The following is a 22,253-nucleotide window of genomic DNA, read 5'->3' on the forward strand; positions in this document are numbered from 1 at the left end:
TGCATTCAGGCCCCACGAGTGGCTGGGCAGGGCAACTAAGCCCCATGCAGCCTTCTTCATGAACCCCTCTCCTGTGGATACCTCCAGCCCCCTCCCCCGACCCCAAGCATATGGAAAGTGGGGAAAGAAGGGAAAGGAGAATGCAGGGCTAGGGGACATGCAGCAGTGTGTGTGTGGAGGGGGGAGGGGTTGTGTTTGCTCTGTTTCCTGCACTATGATTTGTTTTGTTTTGGAAATGTTCTTCTGTTGCTTATTTTGGGGGGGTGTTAGGCAGGCCAGCTGCCATTACAGTGGTGACCGTTGTACTGTTTTAACTCATGTTTACAAATAAAGCCTTTTATGTCATCCAGAAAGTTTATTGCTATCACTGCATACCATCATATACTCAGGATTTCAGATAATAAGGCATGGTCAGGAGCAATTATACATTACTAAGCAAATACTGTTCCGCAGTGCAGTTAGATACAATTCACACTTCAGTAACTTCCTTATATGAATCCATATAACGATTCATCCCCCGTCCACTCCCCCGACCCAGTTCATTTTTATTATGTCCTTCCTAAGTACATTGCATGGCAATCAAGCCCACATGCCTCCCAAGTACTGAACCCCCCAAATTATTTAGCACCTTTCCCCCCACAAGCACATTCTTACAGGCACTATTCCCCTCTTCCATTGGGCCATCCAAGCCCAGAAGTGAGACTACAAAGCAGCCCTGTCTTCTGTGGCCCGGGTGCACCCCGCTCCAGCTGTGGTAGGTGCACTTGCTGGCTGAGCGCTCCAGTTCAGTGGCCCCTCGCTGTCCTAGGGCCATTCAGGGGAAATGTCTGGTGGGCGTTGTTGTATCGCTTGGGTCAGGATATATTAGTACAGCTGGTCTCAAAATCCAAAAATAGTTTCACAAAAAAATTCCACCTCTTGAACTTCTTTTAGTATTTAAGTGTTGAAACTGATTTTTCCTGTTTTGTTTTTTTGAAATTTTTCATTAATTTCCTTCTATTTTTGGGAGACATTTTAGCAAAATGGTTATTGACAGTTTTTGTCTACCAAAAACTTCGGGGTCGTTTTTGCTTTTGATTTGGTACATAAAGACTTTTGAAAATCATTTCTGTTACTATTTGGAAGTTAGTATCAATAAAAATACCAGTTATAAATATCAGGAAAGGGCACCATATTTTGATAAAAAATGAAAAAAAATGGATCAGACTGACAATATTTTGCAACAAGAATTGTTTAATAAAAGAGCAATTTTGGGGGATGAAAAATCTCGACTGAAAAATGTTGACTGTCTCTATGTATTAATATCATGCCCTTAGGAATCAATTACCTAAATGAACTGATAAGCAAAAAGCATAACTTCCTATGGACTAGAAAGCTGGGTAGATTAGTTCTAATCATTGAACGGGGCAGACCTTGTTACTCCACTGTAACAGTGAATATAGCAGTATTTTATTTACAGGAAGTTGCGCGACCTTTCTATTGCATTTCATGATATTGTAAAGAACAATTTTTTACAGGGGTTCAGAAAACCTTGTGTGATGGACCTGGAGCTGCTCTGTGATCATTTTTGAATACTGTACATTACCTGTCAAGTATCACAGGGGTAGCCGTGTTAGTCTGGATCGGTAAAAAGCATCAAAGAGTCCTGTGGCACCTTATAGACTTACAGACGTATTGGAGCATAAGCTTTTGTGGGTGAATACCCACTTCGTCAGACGCATGTGGTGGAAATTTCCAGAGGCAGGTATAAATATGCAGGCAAGAATCAGTCTAGAGATAACAAGGTTAGTTCAATCAGGGAGGATGAGGCCCTCTTCTAGTAGTTGAGGTGTGAACACCAAGGGAGGAGAAACTGCTTTTGTAGTTGGCTAGCCATTCACAGTCTTTGTTTAATCCTGAGCTGATGGTGTCAAATTTGCAAATGAACTGAAGTTCAGCAGTTTCTCTGTGAAGTCTGGTCCTGAAGTTTTTTTGCTGCAGGATGGCTACCTTTAAATCTGCTATTGTGTGTCCAGGGAGGTTGAAGTGTTCTCCTAGAGGTTTTTGTATATTGCCATTCCTAATACATTACCTGGTTATTGGGATATGTAGTGGGACATGCAGGCCCCACACAGGTAAGGGGGGAGATAATGGGGGCCTGTGGACCCAGTTGGCCCTGCCCTAGTACAACTGCAGCAGATGTCAGGTGTGGAGAGGGGAGTTAAAAGGAAGCCTGGCTCAGTTTGGGGGTGAGCAGGAAGGAGAGCAGAACTCTGCTTCACTCTCGTGAGGGAAGCCAGGCTTCAGTCAAAAGTTGGAGACAGGTTGCTGCCTGGATGAGCCTCCTGGTGGATGGGACAACCGGGCCCAGGGAGACCAACCTAAGAACTGGCTGAATGAAGACAGCCCCTGTGTAGAAGGGCAGGTGCCTGCCATCAGATGACCCTGTTTTAAGTTCCTGGCATTCTTTTATTTTTGGACTTTAATTACCCGGAAGGGATGGAACTCAAGGATGACTTAGCCAGAGAGCTAAAGCGCCATCTTACTGGACTCTATGACCAGGTAAATAGTGCCTCTTTGGGCCGGAAGAGGGCAGCACAGAAGCAGGCCCTGTCACAGGATGTTTACTGTATGACTATATTCAATTTAATAGCAGGCTGCTGGAAAAACAAGCAGGAAGGGAAGATAATGGCTCCCAATAAGACATCTCCAGGTAAACTCTTCAGGGGGCTTAAGAGACAATGAGTAAACAGAGAGAGCGCCCACTTCCTTGGCTCCAGCCAAGTTATAAAACTTGTTCTGCCAGTGGTGAAAACCAACTGCTCAAAAGGACCATAAAGCATTAAAAAGACACAAACTCACATCCATGAGGGGGGGTATAAAGAATCTACAATGTCCTAAACTCCCTTTGCAATGGGGTAGGGGTAAGATATACCTGAGTGTGGCCTCTTTACTGTTTTAAACATTCTTTTCACTTATGCGTTGTTCCTGCTGTTAAGATTAAACAATACTTAGTCTTCAGATGACTGGTTTGGGTCAATGTATATACAGCTGGTCGCAAACTCCCAAGGGGAAAAATCACAGGTACCTGAACCCAGTCAGATCTTCTGGGATAAACATGGTTGATCCACATGTTTGTAGCCAGGGACCCAGTCTAGGAGTGGGAGAAACATGTGATTTCACTTCAGGAAGGTAAAAGTATGAGGCCTCATACCTGAGGGGGTACAGTCAGAGAGACTGGAGAAGGGATCAGAGGTGCAGTTACTCTGTATTTGTATAACACCTTGTACAATTTTTGATCCTCATGGAGTTTGCACACCCGTGACTTGTAACAGTAGGTTTGGACAATTTTAATAACATACTCAGGCACCATATTTACATGATTGCACCTATAGTACATTATTTTAAAAAAACCCATGCAGTTCCTAATACATTGCATGGTACTAGCTCACTGGTCTTTTCCTTTCAGACAAGGAAATGGAAGATGATTTGTTTCTCTGGCTAGAAGTCCTAGAGATCAGCATGTTAGTGGAGTACTCAATGAACTATGGCACTGTAACACTCTGCCAAGTGTAGTTCTTATGAGTTATCTTTCCGTGGAACAATGTCCTGTCAGCTTCGAAGGGCAAAGTTTGTCAAACGGTTTATGGAGACAGCCCCACAACACACACACTGGGTTCCATTTCAATTCATGATCTAACCCCAGGTTACATCAGGTTCCTGATTAATAACGGAGTTAACGTATGTACCTGTTGGCAGATCCTATATTTGCTGTGCAAAGTAGGTACTTTACAGCACAGAGAGTGGTTCCCCCTTAAAAATAAGTGGTTCCCCCTTTACCACACTGCGGCATTGATTTTACTACGGCATTTCCTATCCTTAGAATTCGTACAACCCATGATGTGTCATTAACACTATGGTACAGTAAACACTCGTTTTTTAAGGGCTACAACTGTGCCACTTAGATTTAAGACTCTTATTAAATTGTATGCTGCATGGCAGGAACTATATCTTTGTGTTTATACCCTACCTTGCACAATGGTCCCAAGGTCCTGGCTGAGGTCTTTGCATGCTACTACAATATATATACTTAATAACAGTGTACCTGTTTTGTGCAGGCAATCACACTTGCAAATTTTTATTGATAAAACAATAGTGACTACATGCAGTAATTTAAATGATGAATTTACCTTGATTAGAGGAACTACATTCCTCTTGAATTAGAGCCCCACATAGGCTAGCAGACTGACGCACTCTGAATGCTTACAACGGAACCAAAGGATTGAAAAGAGGATGAAAGCTCTTGCAAACTGAAAAGCCAGCCAGCCAGCTGTCCTGAATCTGGATGCTTGCAAAGAGTTAACTTGCAACGCAGGCTGCATGAGGGCCAACAGCAGCCAACCCTCTTTCCATTATTTCATCAAAGCAACAGGAATGGCTTTAATTTTCCATGACGTGCTTCTGAAATATAAGCCCTCTTGTAATAAAGAAATGATTTGGTTTTGTAATGGATACGTAAGAAATCAATTTCCCATTTTCAAATTAGGTAAGATTAATAATAAAGCAAACAATAAGCGGAGCGAGGGGGAGAGAAGAGAAATCGGAGAAGGTCCCAGCAGCCCTGAGATGGGACTGATTGCATTTGGGTCTGTTACAATGCATTCATTAATTGCTTTACTGCAGTGAAGTTTCAGCTGTAGTATTTCTTCAAAGAAATATTCCTCATCTGATCGTAAGTGATTAATTTCTGCAGGCAGTTGTATGAATACCCCCATAAATACCTTTCTGCTGGTCATTAATCTTAGGACACAGGTTGTTTTCATTCAATAATTTGTAGATCAAATAACATGCCGTCATCACCATCTCTAAGGACAGGTCCTTCTCTGACTGTCCTGCTCCTCCATCAGCATGGACAGTGCTTGTCAGACGTTTCACTGAAATAGGGGGGTTAGAAGCTGTCCCCAGCAATGGGTGAGCTTGCACTAGAAGAAGGATCTTCTAACTTCTATGTCATAGGCTGTAAACACTGCAGATCAGGGGCTGCATTATCATATGTGTTTTTACAGTGTCTATGATTGTAATATGGATATTACAGTAGCATTCCAAGGCCCTGATCCCAGTGAGGAACTTCCGAGTTCTACAGTAACATAAATATGAATAACCTAGATTTTCCTCTTTCTCAGTGTCATCTTCCATGCTTAGTACCTGTAGGCTCCCTCTTCTCACAGCTCTGGGGGCAAGCAGAGGGCAGAGAGTCGGGATTTCTGAGTTTACTTCCCTGCTCTCTTGCTGAGTCACTTGGATGCATTTATTCACCTGTCTGTGCCTCAGAATAAATAAGGGTAATGCTTACCTACATCACAGCATTGTTGGGAGGCGTAATGGGCCTGATCCAAAGCCCATTGAAGTCAGTGGAAAGTCTCCCATTGATTTCCATGGGTTTTTGGATTAGGCCCATTGTTTGCAAAACACCTGAAGGACCTCTGGCGAGAGGTGCTATGACAGTGCAAATTATTCTTTTTGATTTTCTTTGGGGCAATTGCTCTCTCACCAGGATGATCAATACAACTGGACGTTTTTCTAAAAGTTATGCTCTCGTTCAAACAGAAATTAATTCCAGGAAGTCCTATGGCCTGTGTCATGCAGGAGGTCAGACTATATGAGAACGATGGTTCCTTGTGGCCTTAGAATATATCCATCTACCTGCTCACAAGGGTTCGTTTTCTACATCTTCCACTGGGCGGCCTGCATCCAAGTGTTTTTCAGTCATGCTCTGCCAACACTTTGTGTATCTTGCTGTTTCCTTTTGTTCACATTCTGCCTGTTCTTTCGAACCACTCCTTTTTATCAGTGTTAAGGCGATCTGACAGGCACAGGTGGGCAATTTTGACCTCTGCTGCTGAGCGTTGCGCCTTACTAACTATCGTGGGAAATTCACCCCTGTGCAAAAGAAGCAGCATGAAGCCTATCCACCACTTAAGACATAACTCTGAGTCGGGACCCACATGGCACATGGGACTTGTGCTGATGCTCTGCACAGAGCTGACTTTCAGGCCAGCTACTTGAAGATACAGAAATCTCTGAATATGGGTCCACTGAACCCTGGACTAGGCAGAGACATTTGATACAGGTACCCTTGCTAAGCTGCATTGGAAACATGTTGGCACCCATGTCATTTACAGAGGTACTACTCCTTCCCCCCCCCCCCTTCCCCTTCCTATACACACACATTCTCCTCCCCCCTCACAGAGGTCACTCAAGGGATATTATTGCAGTATTGTGGCGTCACATTAGCTCCAAAGGGTATCCCTTTCTGAAAGTATTACAGAGCAGGGGGCATGCCGTCCTGTGGCAGTCTGCTAGCACCCAAACGTTCCAGCAAGTCGCAGTTCGTTTCTCCAGCAAATTACAGAATTCAGATCTGGAATGGACAGACACGTTCTCTCAGTGCCAGCAGCTGCCTTCTGGCTGAGCTCCACAGCTGTGCTAAGTGGCTTTGGAGCTGCCCCAGGGGTCTGTCATGGATTGGAATTAGAGTCGCAGCCAGCTGGATAGGCTGCCTTTCCTTCCTGGATATTGTTGCTTTTTTAGCTTATCTCTGCTGTGCATATTTTGTACGTTCCTGCTTGAAGTCCCTAACAAGATTTGTATGGTGGCTTCTTCTTCCTAACAGCAATTATTATTTTGCCAGGAATTTATTTTCTGCAGAAATCTTCCTTGAACCTCTTCGGCAGTTAGCTGAAGGGGATGAGCAGACTATTTAAAAAAAAAGCAACAATGGTGCTTATGAAAACGGGTAGTAGAACTTCTGGAATTAGGCAAAGGTGCAGGCAGTTGTCTGTATCTTCCCTGTCTAGCTCTCTCAATGCAGCTAGTCCTTGACCCAGCAATACCACTGCTAGTGGCAATGTGGGGCTTTCCGGAGCACAAATGGTCAAGCATGGAGTGAATTAGGCCAAACTTTGTGGTGATTTTTAGGGATCAAGATGAGACCATCAAATCTCTGTCCTGCTTCCACCCTCCAGCAGCAAGAGGCTAGTGCGTTTCTTCTTTGAGCCTCCCAGCCAGTTTGTAAATGTTCATGTGTGTTTTTCAGCTGATGCTCTAGTTTAATCCATATCTTCTTGTTTCCATTGGCTGCCCATGGAGGCACAGGGAAATGTTGGTAGATTTCCAATTTGAAAGCCAGAAACAGAGACTGAACATACAAAAATTCCCCAAACAAACCTCATCACAGAACCTGGTTTCTTCTCTCTTATGCCCAAATCTTGGTCCCATTGATTTCAGTGGGAGTTTTGGCATTAACTTCAACGTGATCAGCCTTTGACCCTTAATGAACTCACTGTATAGTCTTGATATTTTTCCAGTGGTTTCAGCTGGAAAGCAAGTACAGCCATGTCTGGCTCAGTTCATCAGACCTGGAGGAGCTGTAGGGAAAGGCACGTGTTTTTCTGAACATTTACCATTAATTTTTGCTGGAACACAAGTAGGATTAAAATATAGAGCTGAATGAGAAGACACAGTGAAATGTACTATAAATCCCAAAAGAATTGCTCCAGAGTCAAAACATCCTTTGGCCTCTCCTGTGGTTTTTAAATTGCACAAGTGTTTATGTTAGCAAAGCTCCTCAAATGGATTAGAGTCTGAGGTTTACTCTGGGCCCACTGGTAGTGTCACATTGTAGCAGGGCTCTGCACAGAGATGCCTGCCAGAAAGTACATACCCACCACAGAATATGGGCTGGAAAGAAGGTTTTGCATGTATTCTCTCTCACCCAGCCCTCCTTCTTAGGCATGAAAATACATACAAATTATTCCTATTTTAGCCAGGAATTGTTTGCTTGAGGGTGGTACTGTTCTCAGTAGTTTTGAGAATATATACGCAGACTAACACAACTTTCACAGCATCCGTGGGCATCCGTGGTGGTTCTGTTTCCATGACAGGCTAGAGTTTGCCTCCTTGTCTCTCCTACAATTGCCAAAAGGTGGTGACATGGACTTCTGGACCAACTGGACAGTCTCTTGTTACATGTAATTTAAGGTTAGCTTAATCTCTGGGCTTGTTTAAATACTGCTGGGGTTTAACTGCTGTTGAGATCTACCCCCGGGAATCTGAAAGATATAAAACATGGTGGGAAGGTTCTCAGCTGTTTAGGAACACACAGCGAAATAAGGTGTTTGTTTCCTGTGGCTAAAATGGGGTTTGTCGTGCTCTCCGCCTTTACAGCCTTTCTGCACTTACATAGGCTTGATTACCATGTGCTGTGTCTGAGTGAGCCTACATCATGATTACAAGAGCTTCTTCTGGTTTTACTGAGGAGATGGGGGTGAGGAGGGGGCTCAGGCTGTTACTCTAACTAGTTTTAAAGCCATTTTCAAAAATTAGCTGTGTAATTAAAGCAAGAATAAGATCTCTCATCTGTGTGGGCCTAGAAGGCGTTCTCCATAGAAATAGAGCCTGGTTTGCTAGGAAACAGCAGGTTTCAGATATTATCTGTGGGGAAGAGCTGTGGGGGCCCCCTCAATGCCCTTTGATCAGTCTCTCAGCCTGTGAAGTGTTGTTGTGATGCTTTCAAAGAAAAAAAACAGTTACTCCGAAGTGAGCAATAGCTCAGTAGAAAAACAGCAGCTTTACGCAAGGTTTGCTTCACTGGGTGAAAGGCCATCAGGGTGGAATCAAAACAACCCAGGAACTCTGATAAGTTCTCTAGGGAGAATGAAAACAGATAGACTTTCCACCCTTTGGTTTTGTTGTAACATGTTGGAAGGGGTGGCAGGACAGGACAGCTTATCCTGAAGAGAGATCTCTTGTTTCACATGTTTACAAACCTTCACCGGGACACCTAGGCAAGCCCTCAGGTTTTTTACTGTGGAACACAGCAATTGCCGATATGGGACAATGCCGTCACCAGAGGGAGGTGTCAAAAAACCCAAAGGGAGCATTTTGAGAATAAACTGCCCCTAGAGAAAGTTTCCACCGGAGGAGTATCCACCTAAACAGTTTAATGGTGTGGCTGGGTGTGTGCCCACAGAGGTATTGAAAGAGTTCACTGAGAGAGCAGTTTAGTGTGCCTGGTTGCACCAGGAGGGTGAGCCAGTCCCAATTAAAGATGAGGCCCAACTGGGTGAAGAGCTGGTAGTGAGCATAAAGGGAGGAAGCCCAGATGAGAAAGAGGCTGCAGGGAGATGGCGGGGAGAGAGAACACTCCGGTTGACAGAGAGGGGAGAAAAAGCTTAGAGAGAGGCAGATGTACAGTAAAGCCAGGGAAGGGCCATGGGATGTGCCTGAAGGAAGGCCAAGGAGGGAGTGAGGAGTCTGGGAGAGCAGACCCTGCGTACCACGGGGTCCCTGGACTGGAACCCAGAGGAGAGGGAGGGACTGGGTTCCCCTACTGGCCTCTGGAAAAGGTAGTACGGAAACAGCCTGACTCAAGGGGGGAAAAGCTCTGGGTGATGTCACTCTGCACAAGAGCAGGAGGACAACGCTCCACAGCCTGGGCGAGGGAAAGAGTCTGCTGAGGAGTGAGCCTGGGTGAGGGCGAAGAGCCGTGTTTGTTTGGGTTTATTTTATTGTGTGCTTATTTACCTTGAAAGGGGGAGGACTACACATGACAGGGCCGGAGGGCTGAGTCACGAGAAGAGGCCGACCACCACAGTGCCAGAGTGAGTGTCACCAGGGGGCATGAAAGGAGGAGAGCCTGCTACGCCACAGCCAGTCAAGAGAGGGTACACAAGTAGTGAGTGCACTTGTGGACAAAAGGCCATGCAAAGCAGAAAGGATCTTGGAACTTTAATCGGGTCTCACTTATGTGGTGCAAATCAGGAGTACCTTCAGTGGAGTCATTCTGGAATCAACAGCAAACAGGAGAGGAAAATGAGATCTGATGTGACAGATGTTCGTCACTGCTCCCGGAAGGTGCTCCGGTACTGGGGTGATGAAGGCAGTAAAAGAACCTATGTACAATAGAATACAATTTACTGTTTCTTAAAGCTTCATGACACAAAGCCAGAGATCTTCTGCACTGATTTTTCACTATAAAAAACACATACTTCTTGTTTGGGAAAGTAATTATCATGGGATGCTCAAATAGGGTCTGAATTTTGCACATTAATGCATGTGTATTTCTTTAAATAGTATTAATAGAGAGTGACTCTATTGCAGTAGTGTACCTTCCAAGTTTCATGGCTGAATATTAAGTCTATAATGGCTGAACAATCCCGTGTAACACTAACAATGTTTCATGCCGCCCTGTTTTGCATTCGAACTGTCAGAGGCGTCTGGATGCATTTGAAATATCGTTGATCAAAGTTTGTCAACACTGAATTGGAAAATGTGCCCTTTTTTCTGGGGGTTAGTTCACTGCCAGGAAAGTAGTTCATGATCTACACTGATGATTACTCATTTGGAATTCAGAGTATTCCAGTTTGCCTTTTCTAAGCAGTGTTGTAGCAGTTTCCCAGCCAGGTATGTCTCCAGTTATGGTAATTATCTTTCAGTTAGGGAGCTAATTGACTCTGCTGCAGCAAGTGTGGAATAAATAATGTTACTATGGTAGCCAAGGGTTTGGAACACAAGATGTCTCATTTCCCTGAATTTTCTTTCTTCCTAAGAAATTGGGCCTTTTGTGACTGAGACGTGAGAGGTTTGAAGCTGGATTTTGTTCCTTCCTGGAAGTAAGGAAAAGAATGTGAGTTTTGTAAGGAGGAGTGCAAGCTTTGCCTGATTCTCTTTACCCTTATTCATTAACAAAGTGCTTACTGATGAGTCCCTTTGAAATCGGATGTGTGCATTCGAGTTAATGTTGGGATTGTCACTGGATAAAGGGTTTGCAGGGTCAGGATTGAAGAATTTGACCTAGAAATGGGTCTGAAACAAACTGCCAGACTCAGAGGCCCCCAAACTTTAAGGAAGATGGGACCAAAATCTGGGTCTGAACTTTGTGGCTGAGGCCTATCTCTACGCATACTATTACTTCTCGAAGGAAGCACCTTTTGCCCAAGTATCTCAGGATATGTCCACACTGCAAGTGAGAGTGTGATTGTAGCATGGGTAGGCTACTCATGCTGGCTTTAATCTAGCTAGCATAGGTAACAATAGTAAAGTAGGCTTTAGCAAGGGCTAGCAACCAGAGTACAAGCCATATGTACTCTGGTTGCTGCTACATCTACACTACTAGTGTTTCCTGTACTAGCTGGAATAAAGGCAGCAAGGGTATGCCTAGCCATGCTACATTCCCCTCTTTACTTGCAGTGTAGACATATCCTCAAAAGTAGTTTACAAACACTGCACCCATACTCCTTATTCTTGTTCATAGATTTCAAGGCTACAAGGGACCATTCTGATAATCTAATCTGACCTCCCGTATAACACATGCCAGAAAAGTTCCCCAAAATGATTCCTGTTTGAACTTCAGCAGATCTTTCCGAAAAAAACATCCAATCTTGATTTAAAAATTCCTAGTGATGGAGAATCTACCATGACCCTTGGTTAATTGTTCCAGTAGAATTCAATGGGAGCTTCACCGGAATGGAGTGCAGAATTCGTTACTAATGAGACATCAGAAGTAGAGCTGGACACAAGTTGTCATTTTTGTGCAAATATTTGTTTCCCACATCAGGTGCATTCACCCCCTCCCATGCCATTTTTCTCCCTCCCCAACTCTGCCCCACTCTGCTTTTTCTTTTGTCCAAAATACATTTAAAAAGTCTCCTTTTGTATAAAAACATACCCAAGAGTACATTGTTTGGATGGTTTTAATGAAAAGCCACCTTTACCCAAAAAAGGCGTGATTATTTTTGCATGGCATTTTGCAAACGGGTTAACTGAGGCCCAAGGAGGTTAAGTGACTTGTCCACGGTCACCCTGAGTCTGTGGCAGAGTCCCGATCCCAGGTACCATGCTCCTAACAAGAGATCACAGGCCCAGCTGGTATAAATCAGTGTAACTCCATTGACTTGGATGGAGCTACACTGTCTTACACCAACTTGGCCTCACATTTCCCTCTCTCCCCCCCCCCATACACACATATGATGGCCACTGCTATATCCCTGAGAGTTTAACAATATGATCTGCTTCTAAGCGTCCAGAGTACAAAGTTCATTTCATAATATAAGTTGATGCAAACTTTATGGTTCTATATGTTTCGTGCACTAGTCTCGCCAATGCTTCGCTTCTCTGAAGCCCATTTAATAGGCCAAGTTTTATAGTTAACTGCTAGTTTGTCTAGATTTATTGTCTTTTTTTAAATCGGAGAAGCTTCCAGATTTCAATTTAAAAGTGTTTTGTTCTAATTCGTTTTGCATTTATGGAGCATGGTATTTGTTGGGTGGAGAGACGTTGAGACCATAATCTGGCATGGCTGACTACGTTTCTAAATTTCAAACCACTGCTTTCTCTTTTTAAAAAACATTTTCATCTGCTGATACTAAACATTTTGATCATTCAGAATGTAAATTGCATTACCCATAGATACTGATGGGTTTGGGTATATACACATACAAATCAAGTATTGAATGATTCAAATACAAAATTATTTTCTGGTTCATACCCTTAATGACATATTTTTCCCATTTTCTGTAATTGCTTAAATGTTATATAGTTTACATACCCAAGCATTTAATAGCAACATTCTATGCGGGGAGAGGATAGGGTGCAGAGGGGGAGAACCACAAACAATTAAAATACCGTTGTTACAATTGATTGGAATGTTTTTCTTTCAGTGCATCATGTTAGGTAGTGTCATCAGAAGGCGATTCCCTGGAGAATCGTGGGGTAGAGTTGAAAGGGGCAGGAGAGGGAAATTCCTAGTGCTACATTCCAGCGGATCCGAACCTGATGTCCTTGCTCTAGCAGGACTCCCTGTAATGGGGTGGGCTGCTTCAGGTCATTCCTAAACACACAGCCAAGAGATAGTTAAAGGTTTTCCAGGCTGTGTGACCTCACCTAGCAAGCTCTGAAGGCCATCTGTTGACCAGCCCCTGTCTCTATTTGTTTTGCAAGGAAGCAGAATCTATAAAGAGTTTAATTACACCATAGAAGTGGTTTTCTTTTTGCTAAACAAATATTTGCAGCCTATTCAGGGTGACCAAGCATTCAAAGGGAAAAAAGCGGGCCACTTGCCATGCGTGTGGACTGGAAGGCATGAAGGGAGCACTTTGGTGAGGAGGATAGCAGGGTTTCAGCAGCTGGGCGAAGCACCACTTCCTCCCTCTTCCCCATTCCTGAAGCCCTACAAGCCATTCCAACAAGTCCAGAAAACTCTTCACAAAGCATCCTGAATTCCATACCAGCATCTTTGCTCCCCTTGCCCCTGGAGCTGGGGAATAGACAGGCACCCTCATACTCCAGTACATGAACCAACCTCTAATTCATGGGGATTAGGAAAAAACTTTCCCAGAAGCCACTTATTGTTTGGAATTCTTTGACTTTAAGTATATTTCAATAATGGGTGGGAAACTGACTTATTCGGTAATTAGTTTTCTCCCATGAACACAACCCCTCCTCACGGTGGGAATGATTGGAGGCCCAGGACATTTGCATGCTGTTTTCTGGACAGTGAGAATACAGGAAATGAGAGAATATTCTGTAAAAAAAAGTTTATTTCACTGATTTAAAGAACAGGCAGTGCAAAACATCTGGAAATCACCGGAATATGAGACATAAAATAAAAATATTTTAAATATGCATTTGTAATATAAAATAATCTTTCACTCTGGTAAGTAATCTTTCCAAATATTTTTAAAGATAGAAAATATAGCTAGATAATACATATATACAGCTTACAGGGTTTTTTTCTTTATTGTAACTGACACCACTAAGGTAAAAACAAATTCATCTGGGTCTTTAATGCTCATTATAACAGAAACAGACATTCTCTAAAACATTGGAGTCTGTGTTTTCAGAATTGCACATGCAAAAATGTATCCAAGTAATCTGTACACGTGATTGCGTGCAGAATTATAGTAATTATGCATGCAAATGATCATGCAGATGTCTTAAGGGTCATTTGCACATGTAATCCTCAACCCATGGGCTGGAAGTTACCTCTGGGATGTCCAGGAGTTCCAGCTGACTAACAACCTTGATTTTCCTTTTTAGAATGAAAATTGTTATATTTTTCAGCATTGTCCCCTACCTATCAATGTATTAGTGTGCTTCCAGTAAAGTGTGCTTGTCATCTTCATTATGTGTGGATTCAGAACTGTTTTGATCAGTTACAGCTGTTTTATCCTTTGCTCCAGTGCAAGAACTTCTCTTTCTATTTCATAAGGGAGGTCAGCATTAACTTGCTCTTCAAAATATTTCTTGATTTCCATTACCTCTTTTTCCCAGAACTCTTTGGAGACATCAAACAGTTCTGTCATGTCAATGCCTTCTAGGCCCTTCAGGTTCAAGGCTGCGTCAGCAGGGATGTAGCCTATAGCAGTTCGCTTGGCATCGGCCTCTCCACGGATTCTGTTGAACATCCATTCCAGCACACGGGAGTTCTCCCCATAACCAGGCCACAGGAATTTTCCTTGCTTGTCTTTTCGGAACCAGTTCACATGGAAGATCTTGGGCAGTTTTGCAGCTGGGCGATGTGCCATGCTAAGCCAGTGGGCAAGGTATTTGCCAAAGTTGTAGCCAAAGAAAGGCCGCATGGCAAAGGGGTCGTGCATAATGATTTTTCCTGTTAAAAGAATGTACGTAGAAAGTAAGATAATACTTAGCCCTCATACAACATTTTAACCTGTCAGCAAGAAGAGCTTTAAGAATCTGGTTAAGCATTATCCCCAATCTACAAATGGGGAAACTGAGGCAAAAATTGATTCAGAGTCTGAATTTCAGAGGCGCTAAGCATGGTCAACTCCAGTTTAAGTAAATGGACGGTGCGGATGGTCAGAACTCTGAAAATTCATCCCTGAGTGTCTGAAGTTGGGCATCCCAAAACTAGCTTGCATTGCCCATTCAACATGTGCTCTGTAGCAAAACAGACGACTTCAGTGACTTGTCCAAGATCACACAATGGCTCAGTATCAAGTCTTTCAACTCAGACTCCGGCATCCTGTTGGCCACACTGTGTCCTTGCTCCATATTACCCACATGGAAATGTTTTACTGGGTGTTGAATTTTAGGTTAGAATTTTTTTTAGCTCCAAGCAGAATATTTTGTATTTTGAAAACTGCACAATTCACAAAATTAACTCCCAAGAAGCAGACTTTAGTGTATAGTAATTTACGGTGATCACTGTTGGGTATCCAGAAAGGACTACTTTTAATATGGAAAGGCAAATTAGAATTTGATTTACCTTTGTGCTCAGCAGCTGCAGTTGCTTCAGATCTCATAGCTGCTCCTATAAATACACCATGCTGCCAGCTAAGGGCCTCATATACTAGAGGCACACCTGTAGAGAACAAAATAGTAATAATTAAAGGTCCAAAAGTCTTTGCTATAACAGCTTTAGCTACCTGAAGTACAGCAGTATGCATGTTACCATAGAATTCAGTCCCTCTTTTTCCTGTTATATAATTCAGTTCATTTTCCCCCCTCTTTCTTATTGGAAAATAATTTAGGCCAGAATTCTCTCTTTCTCTCTGGCCCAATGAATCTTTAAGTATTTGAAGCTGTTCCACTGTGTATAAATACTTTGAGTCCGTGAGCAAGAGAGAGAGAGAAAGAGAGACTGATACTGTAGTCTGGTGGTTACGGCACCCACCTAAAAGATGGGAGATCTAGGGTCCAGCCCCCCTACTCCAATCACTTTTTAATTAGCTATCCAAACTGAACAACTTCAATTGGAGAGCTTGAGGAAGCGCCACCTTGGAATATTCCATAGCTCAGTGCTTGGAGTGCTCCCTTCAGAGGTGGGAGACCCCGACGCAAATCATTTCTCCCAATCAAGCAGAGAAGGGAATCAAACCTAGGTGTCCTACATCCCAAGTGAGTGCTCTAGCCATAGGGCTAAAAGCCATCATGTGGGCATCTCTTGCTCCTGTGGCCAGATTTTGAATGGAACTTGGTCCAGTAGGCAGCCTCAGTTCCCCATCTATAAAATGGGGATAATACTTCATTTCTCCCACTCTTTCTCAGTCTGGGCTATCTAAATTATAAGCCCAGGCTCTGAGGCATGGACTGTATCTTGCTATCTATCTGTCCCATGCCTAGCACAATGGGGCCCCGATCTTTGTTGGGGCCCCTAGGTGTTAACATAATACAGATAATTATAAAGTGTTGGGCCCCCCAAAATCATAGGCCGCTTCTTAAAATGTGGTTTACTAATCTAGTTATTTTGCTGCTCTCGCTGCCCAGGGACACCACAGTAGCAAAAACCATATTTAAACCCAACTGTTGCCAGCACAGTTTTAGGCATACAGTGGCTAGGGCTTTGGTCTTGATACACATTATTGCAGCTCTTACCAGCAGGTCTACGGCCTCCAAATATTATACCCTCAATCGGCACTCCTTCTGGAGATTCCCAGGCAGGGTCAATGATTGGGCACTGGCTGGCAGGGGTGCAGAATCGAGAATTGGGATGGGCGCAAGTCTCCCCTGTACAGACCAAAATATTTCATGATTGCAGAATTAACGTGAAATGTGATGAGAAATTTAAAAAGTCCCCCAAACATGCAGAGTTACCATTCCCTGGAGTCCACTTCTTGTTCTTCCATGAAGTCAGTGTCACTCCTGGTGCAAGTGGTTCATCAATGCCTTCCCAGTATATGCCTCCATCGCTGGTTTCTGCTACATTGGTGAAGATGGTATTCTTGTGTATGGTCTTTATGGCATTGGGGTTTGTTTTTACTGATGTCCCAGGAGCAACTCCAAAAAATCCATTTTCTGGATTGATTGCCCTTAAATTACCTGGAATTTAAGAGATACCAAACAATGATACAAAACCCAACTTACCATTTGAGCTCTTGGCAGACTAGGATCCAGATCCTGCTGCCATCAAAGTCAGAGGGAAGTGGCCACGGACATTAATGAGAGCAGGACTGGTCCCTAGAGCAATTCAGCCTTAAAGTAAGAAGAGTTACCTTGCTCATCGAATTTCATCCAGGCAATATCATCCCCAACACACTCAATTTTCCATCCTGGCAGAGTTGGGTTCATCATAGCCAAGTTAGTTTTTCCACATGCACTGGGGAATGCCGCGGTAAAGTACTTCTTCTCACCCTCTGGGTTTGTGATACCCAGAATCTATTGAAAAATAAATGTCTCTGTTTAATATGCTTATTTTTCCTGCACTTGTGTTATTACCAGTAAATGGCAATAATAAAACATGCTGGATTTGCTGCAGATAGAATTTTCTTTGACAAAGTGTCCCCTTATGGAATACATGTGAGCAGGTCGCAGGTTTTTCAAATTTATTCACACATTTACTCAAACTTTATTATTATTGTGTTACATAGTGCACCCAATGAGCTTAGAGATGAAAGAGAAAAGGGAGATGGGGCAGTAGTTGGAGTGGCAAGTGGGGTGGCAAGTAGGAATGACTAGCGCATACTTTTATTGTGAAGTGAAAGAGCCAGAGGAGAGTGAGAGGCTAAGGAGAGGAGAGGGGGAGGGAGGGAGGGTGAGTGTGAGGGAGATCAATTTACTTTACTTTATAGATTAAAAATATTCAGACTTTGAATATTTTTGTGTTGCTGAGCTGTGATGGATGATCAGGTAAGCCACATGGTATTTTTCAGTTCCCTGAGTGGGTCAACCTGGCATAAATACTTGTATGAATGAATGTAAAATGTCTTTGCCGTGAAAACTCAAGTGCGTACCTAGCAAATTCACTTTGCAGGACCATTTTAGTGAAACTTGATTGCTCAAATGAGAGTGGAAAGTGAACACAGGAAGGGCATGAACATAGGCAAATGCAATTCATTTGAAAAAGCAAATGAATATTTTCAGGAGTTTTTTTCAGGTCTGCTTTTAATATTAAAGACAATTTTACAAACTATGGACCCTATCCTGCAAGCTGTTGTATGCATGTAGACCCGTATTCCCATGTGTATCCTTATTGAAGTGAATGGGGTCTGCACAGGCACTGAGGTCTGCCTGTATGGAACATAATTCAGGATCAGAGCCTAGACAAGCAGATGGAAATCTTGCTTAGATCCCTATTTTTATATTTTCTTCTATAAAATGCTTATTGATCAACAACACAGGTACTTCCCTATTTCTACATAAGCTGGTTGTATGATATGTATATCTCACAGCACAGTAATATTCATGCCAGATAGTAATTCCACTAATACTGTATCAAGTCATGACATATTCACGCTGCGCTGTTTTGAGGTTTAATTGCTTTAAAAAATGCACTTATGATTTTAACGGCTCTTACCAGCATGTGCTCAGCAAGCCAGCCCTCTTCCTTGGCAATTCTGCTGGCAATCCTGAGGGCAAAGCACTTTTTCCCCAGCAAGGAGTTTCCTCCATAACCACTGCCAAATGAGATGATTTCTCTGCGATCAGGAATCTGAGCAATCAGAGTCAAATCTGGGTTGCAGGGCCAATTGTTTACTAGTGGTTCTGCAAAACACAATGCACTACTCGTGAATATAGGAATTGCCAGATTGGGTCAGATCCAAGGTTCATTTAGTCAGCGTCCTGTGTCTGACACTGGACAGTACCAGATGCTTCAGAAACCCTGTAGTGGGCATCTGTGGAATAATCTGCCCCCTAGAAAGGCCTTAAATCCTAATTCCTTCACCTTGGACTTGACCTGCTTTTCTTGCACAATCCAAAACCTCCCATTGACTTCACTGGCAGTTTTCAGTGTGCCAAGGATATAAGACAGGTGCAACACATATGTCTGAGAATTAGCCAGAGTTAACGGTTAATACGATTACTTACTTTTTAGTGGGAAAGGACACCCAACCGAATGAAGGCATTTTACAAACTCTCCATTCCCTAGGGCTTCCAAGACGGCTGTTCCCATCCGGGTCATGATTCTCATGCTGGCCACCACGTACGGTGAATCTGTCAGCTCAATCCCAAACTTGCATAAAGGAGACCCAATGGGCCCCATACTAAAGGGGATGACATACATTGTACGTCCTGTAAAGTAGGAGCAGAGCCACGTGAGTGAGATGTGACCAAGAAGAAAAACAGTGTATTGTTAGAATAATCATTAAAAAGTGCATTGTCCCTTTACATTTTCTCACTTCCTTAAAAGCTCTCCACCTTTTGCGAGGTGGTTCCAGAGGATATTTATAGATTTGAAATGTTCTTTTTTGTCAGGTTATGTAATAAAAGGTTTTGTTTTTAACTACTAGTAGTTTTCTGTGTTGTTAAATGATAAAAGCTGCTGTGCTGTGTGTAGGTAGAATTGTCTAGCAGTCTCAGAAGGAGCAAGGGGCCAAATTCTCTGCTAGTGTAAACTGGTGGAATTCCATTGAAGAGAATTTGACCCAAGGAGTCAGGATTCCTGGGTTCTTTCCTCAATTTTCCATCTACTGCTGACTCTCTGTTGATTTCAGGAAAGTCACCCAAGCTTTAGTTGCCCTTCTTTAAAATGGGTAGTAGAATGACCGCGTATATGTATGCAGAGCTCTGAGACTGAAAGGCCTGATGAAATGGATTAGGTGCCTAACCTTATGTGCCAAAGTTTGTAAATCTTAGCCAAATGTGTTTGTATTTTTAGATTATTATTTATTATTACTGGTGTTATTTTATTATTATGAAAGTGTCATGTGAATTTTCTTTTTACCTTTCATGCACCCCGGGAATCTGACATTGAAGGCTTTCTCAAAATCTTCTTCTGACATCCAGTGACCCAGCTGGCTAGTTCCAGTTTTAGGGATTGGAATGGTATCTCTCTGCTCCTGAGTGATAATGACTGTTTTGCTTTCAATTCTTGCCACATCCCTTGGATCAGTGAGAGCCAACCAACTATTTTTAAAAAAAAAATCAGGAAATTGTGTTTTGGTCGTTAAAAAGTGGTAAGTAGAGTACATTTAATCCTTCCCTAGAGGGAAGGCACTATAGGGTAAAATGCATTATAGTGGGTAAGGTGACAGAGCCCATAACGTCCAAATATCTTTCCAGACAGCCACAGCTTATTCAGATAAAGGATCGGTGGAATGTATTCTCTCATACAAAATAGCTACGAATATTGCAGAATGAACTGACGGTGTCATGGCTTTAGAAGTTTAGCTGTAGTATAGTTACATGTTAATCTCCCTTGACCTCAGCTTCACCAACAGTCAAATGGGATTAATAACTCATCAGGAGTTATAAGACTTGACTCTATTCTTATTTACACCAGTATAAATCGAGAGTTTTGCCAGTTTTACACAGAAATCAATAGAGCGACTCCTGGCTAAAGCAGAGACCCTGTAAACACTTTGCATACAGGTGTAAGTGTTTGCAGGATCAGGACCTAAGTGAGATCAGAATCTAACCCATTGTGTTGGCAAAGCATTTTGAAGACTTAAGGTCCTACACAAGTCACATGATATGGTTTCTGTTCCTGAATTGGATGATTTATGTAATAGAAAAATGAATTGTAAACTGTGAATTGTAAACTGTGAATATTCCAATTGAATAATACCGTTTAAATCAGCATTGGGTGAATATTCAAGGATAAAGTGCGCTTTTCCTGAGTACTCAAATGCTCAGGGAAAGTAAACAGTAAAGGGTTTCGAACACAGTTGAAATGAAATGCCCTTTTAAATATAAACGTTCATGGAAAATTATATACCACAATTCTCTCAGATCTAACCCTGACTTTCTTTTACATTTGTCTGTTACTTACCAGTTCTCATACTTCTTCAGCCTCTTGATCATGCCTTGTTCTACCATGATATCCAGAATGTTTTTGTTCTCTTCTTCTGAGCCATCACAGATATGAATTCTAGCAGGTTGGCATAGCTTGGCATTGCTTTCAATGAAGTATCTCACTTCCTGAGACAAGCTCTTCAGATCCCCCTGGATGAGTCGTGGGATTATGTTCAGTCGAGTCTTCAGCTGGGGAGTCATTATTTGTAGGCTGCAGTGGATATTGTCTGCAATCAAAGATCAAACATTTGGCCTGTTAGCACATTACCCAACAATTCCTAATGGAAGGAATATGCTTTTCTAAAAACACATTCAGTAATAAAAAGAATGTGTAATAGATTTAATTGTGTGCTTATGGTAATAAATCTAAATCAAACCTGTGCATAGATATGGAATTTAAAGCTCTAGAAGAATGCATAACATTTATATATAGAAACTCCACTTACTTTCCTGTAAAAGCGTTCAGAGAGGATTTCACTGCTTCTTCTACCTGTTCAGATTTTGCCTACTTTGGTCTATTCTTGTGATCATTTACTTCCAAGGAGGAATCCTCCTCTCTTAAATACTCCTCTCATGCTGGAGTCCTTCCCACCAGCTGAGGTGAAGCAGGCTTGTCCCCTATGTCATCACAGGATGGCTCTAGGAACAGTGCCGTGGACAGTTATCGTCATGAACAATTGACAAGAAGCCGCGAAGAGGTAATTATTTAACAGGCTCGATTAATGAATGCTCAAAGCCAAGATTCTCAGCCCTTGGATTTGCTGTTTTAAGCAATTACAAAACTTGTTGGTTTGGTCAATCTTTGAACTAGTTCTGCTCTGATGCAAAAAGTGTTGTAACTCCTCAATGTGTGGGAAAGGTTGTGCGCAATGAGTGGCTGCAACTAGAACACCCAGGGTAGTAAAGCATAATAGACAGCCTGGCACATCTCGTATGTGTGTGCCTGCTAGTTGGCTGTGAACTGGTGCCTCATACAAAGTGTGTTTACTCACCTTGGAAACACTGCCTGATGTGGGGATAAAGTGCAGCTTTGAGCAGCAATAGCAGGGGAATAAAAGAGCGCATTTCACATTCTAGTCACATATCAATGTACCTGGAGGTTTTAAGTTTGTGCATGAAGTTCTGAAAAGCTATGCCCAAATCATTCTTGCTGATGAATTTCCTATAGTGTTAGATATAAGCAAAACCTCTGTCTCTCTAAGCCGGGGCTTTTCATGTGTACAGAACAGGTAGTCTCAAAATTCTGTAACGTCCCAGTAGAGTGAGCAGTGACAGATCAGCAACTGTCTGAGCACCTAAACAAACGTCCGTTATTGTTGATTTAACAGAGCTACTATGGAAAATGTAAACCTGTATCTAAATTGCTACCCAAGAAAAATCACAAAACGTCCTTGTGCTTAGCAAGGAAGAGTTAATAGCAGTTCTCTAAGTTAATAAAAGAATAAAATAAAATTCTGCTTTCCATATGTAACTTCCTGTAAGGCAACAGCAGCTGTTTTGTCATTAATTGATATAATTTGATT

The 22,253-nt window shown here is 42.6% G+C and overlaps 1 protein-coding gene across 1 annotated transcript; it reads right to left on the reverse strand.

Annotated features, from left to right (window-relative positions):
• Nucleotides 1-13,671: 13,671 nt before the first annotated feature.
• PCK1 (phosphoenolpyruvate carboxykinase 1) lies at nucleotides 13,672-21,278 on the reverse strand. Its single transcript, XM_024201704.1, has 10 exons — nucleotides 21,177-21,278; nucleotides 20,708-20,957; nucleotides 19,661-19,842; nucleotides 18,805-19,008; nucleotides 18,293-18,480; nucleotides 16,992-17,154; nucleotides 16,594-16,818; nucleotides 16,375-16,506; nucleotides 15,266-15,361; nucleotides 13,672-14,647 (listed from the first exon to the last, which is right to left on the reverse strand). Exons 2-10 carry the CDS (start codon nucleotides 20,929-20,931, stop codon nucleotides 14,193-14,195), a joined length of 1,869 nt encoding a protein of 622 aa, XP_024057472.1. The 5' UTR covers nucleotides 20,932-20,957; nucleotides 21,177-21,278; the 3' UTR covers nucleotides 13,672-14,192.
• Nucleotides 21,279-22,253: the final 975 nt, after the last annotated feature.

The sequence above is a fragment of the Terrapene carolina genome, unplaced genomic scaffold (assembly GCF_002925995.2).
Source record: "Terrapene carolina triunguis isolate 2854851 unplaced genomic scaffold, T_m_triunguis-2.0 Scaffold130, whole genome shotgun sequence".
NCBI classification, from domain to species: Eukaryota; Metazoa; Chordata; order Testudines; family Emydidae; genus Terrapene; species Terrapene triunguis.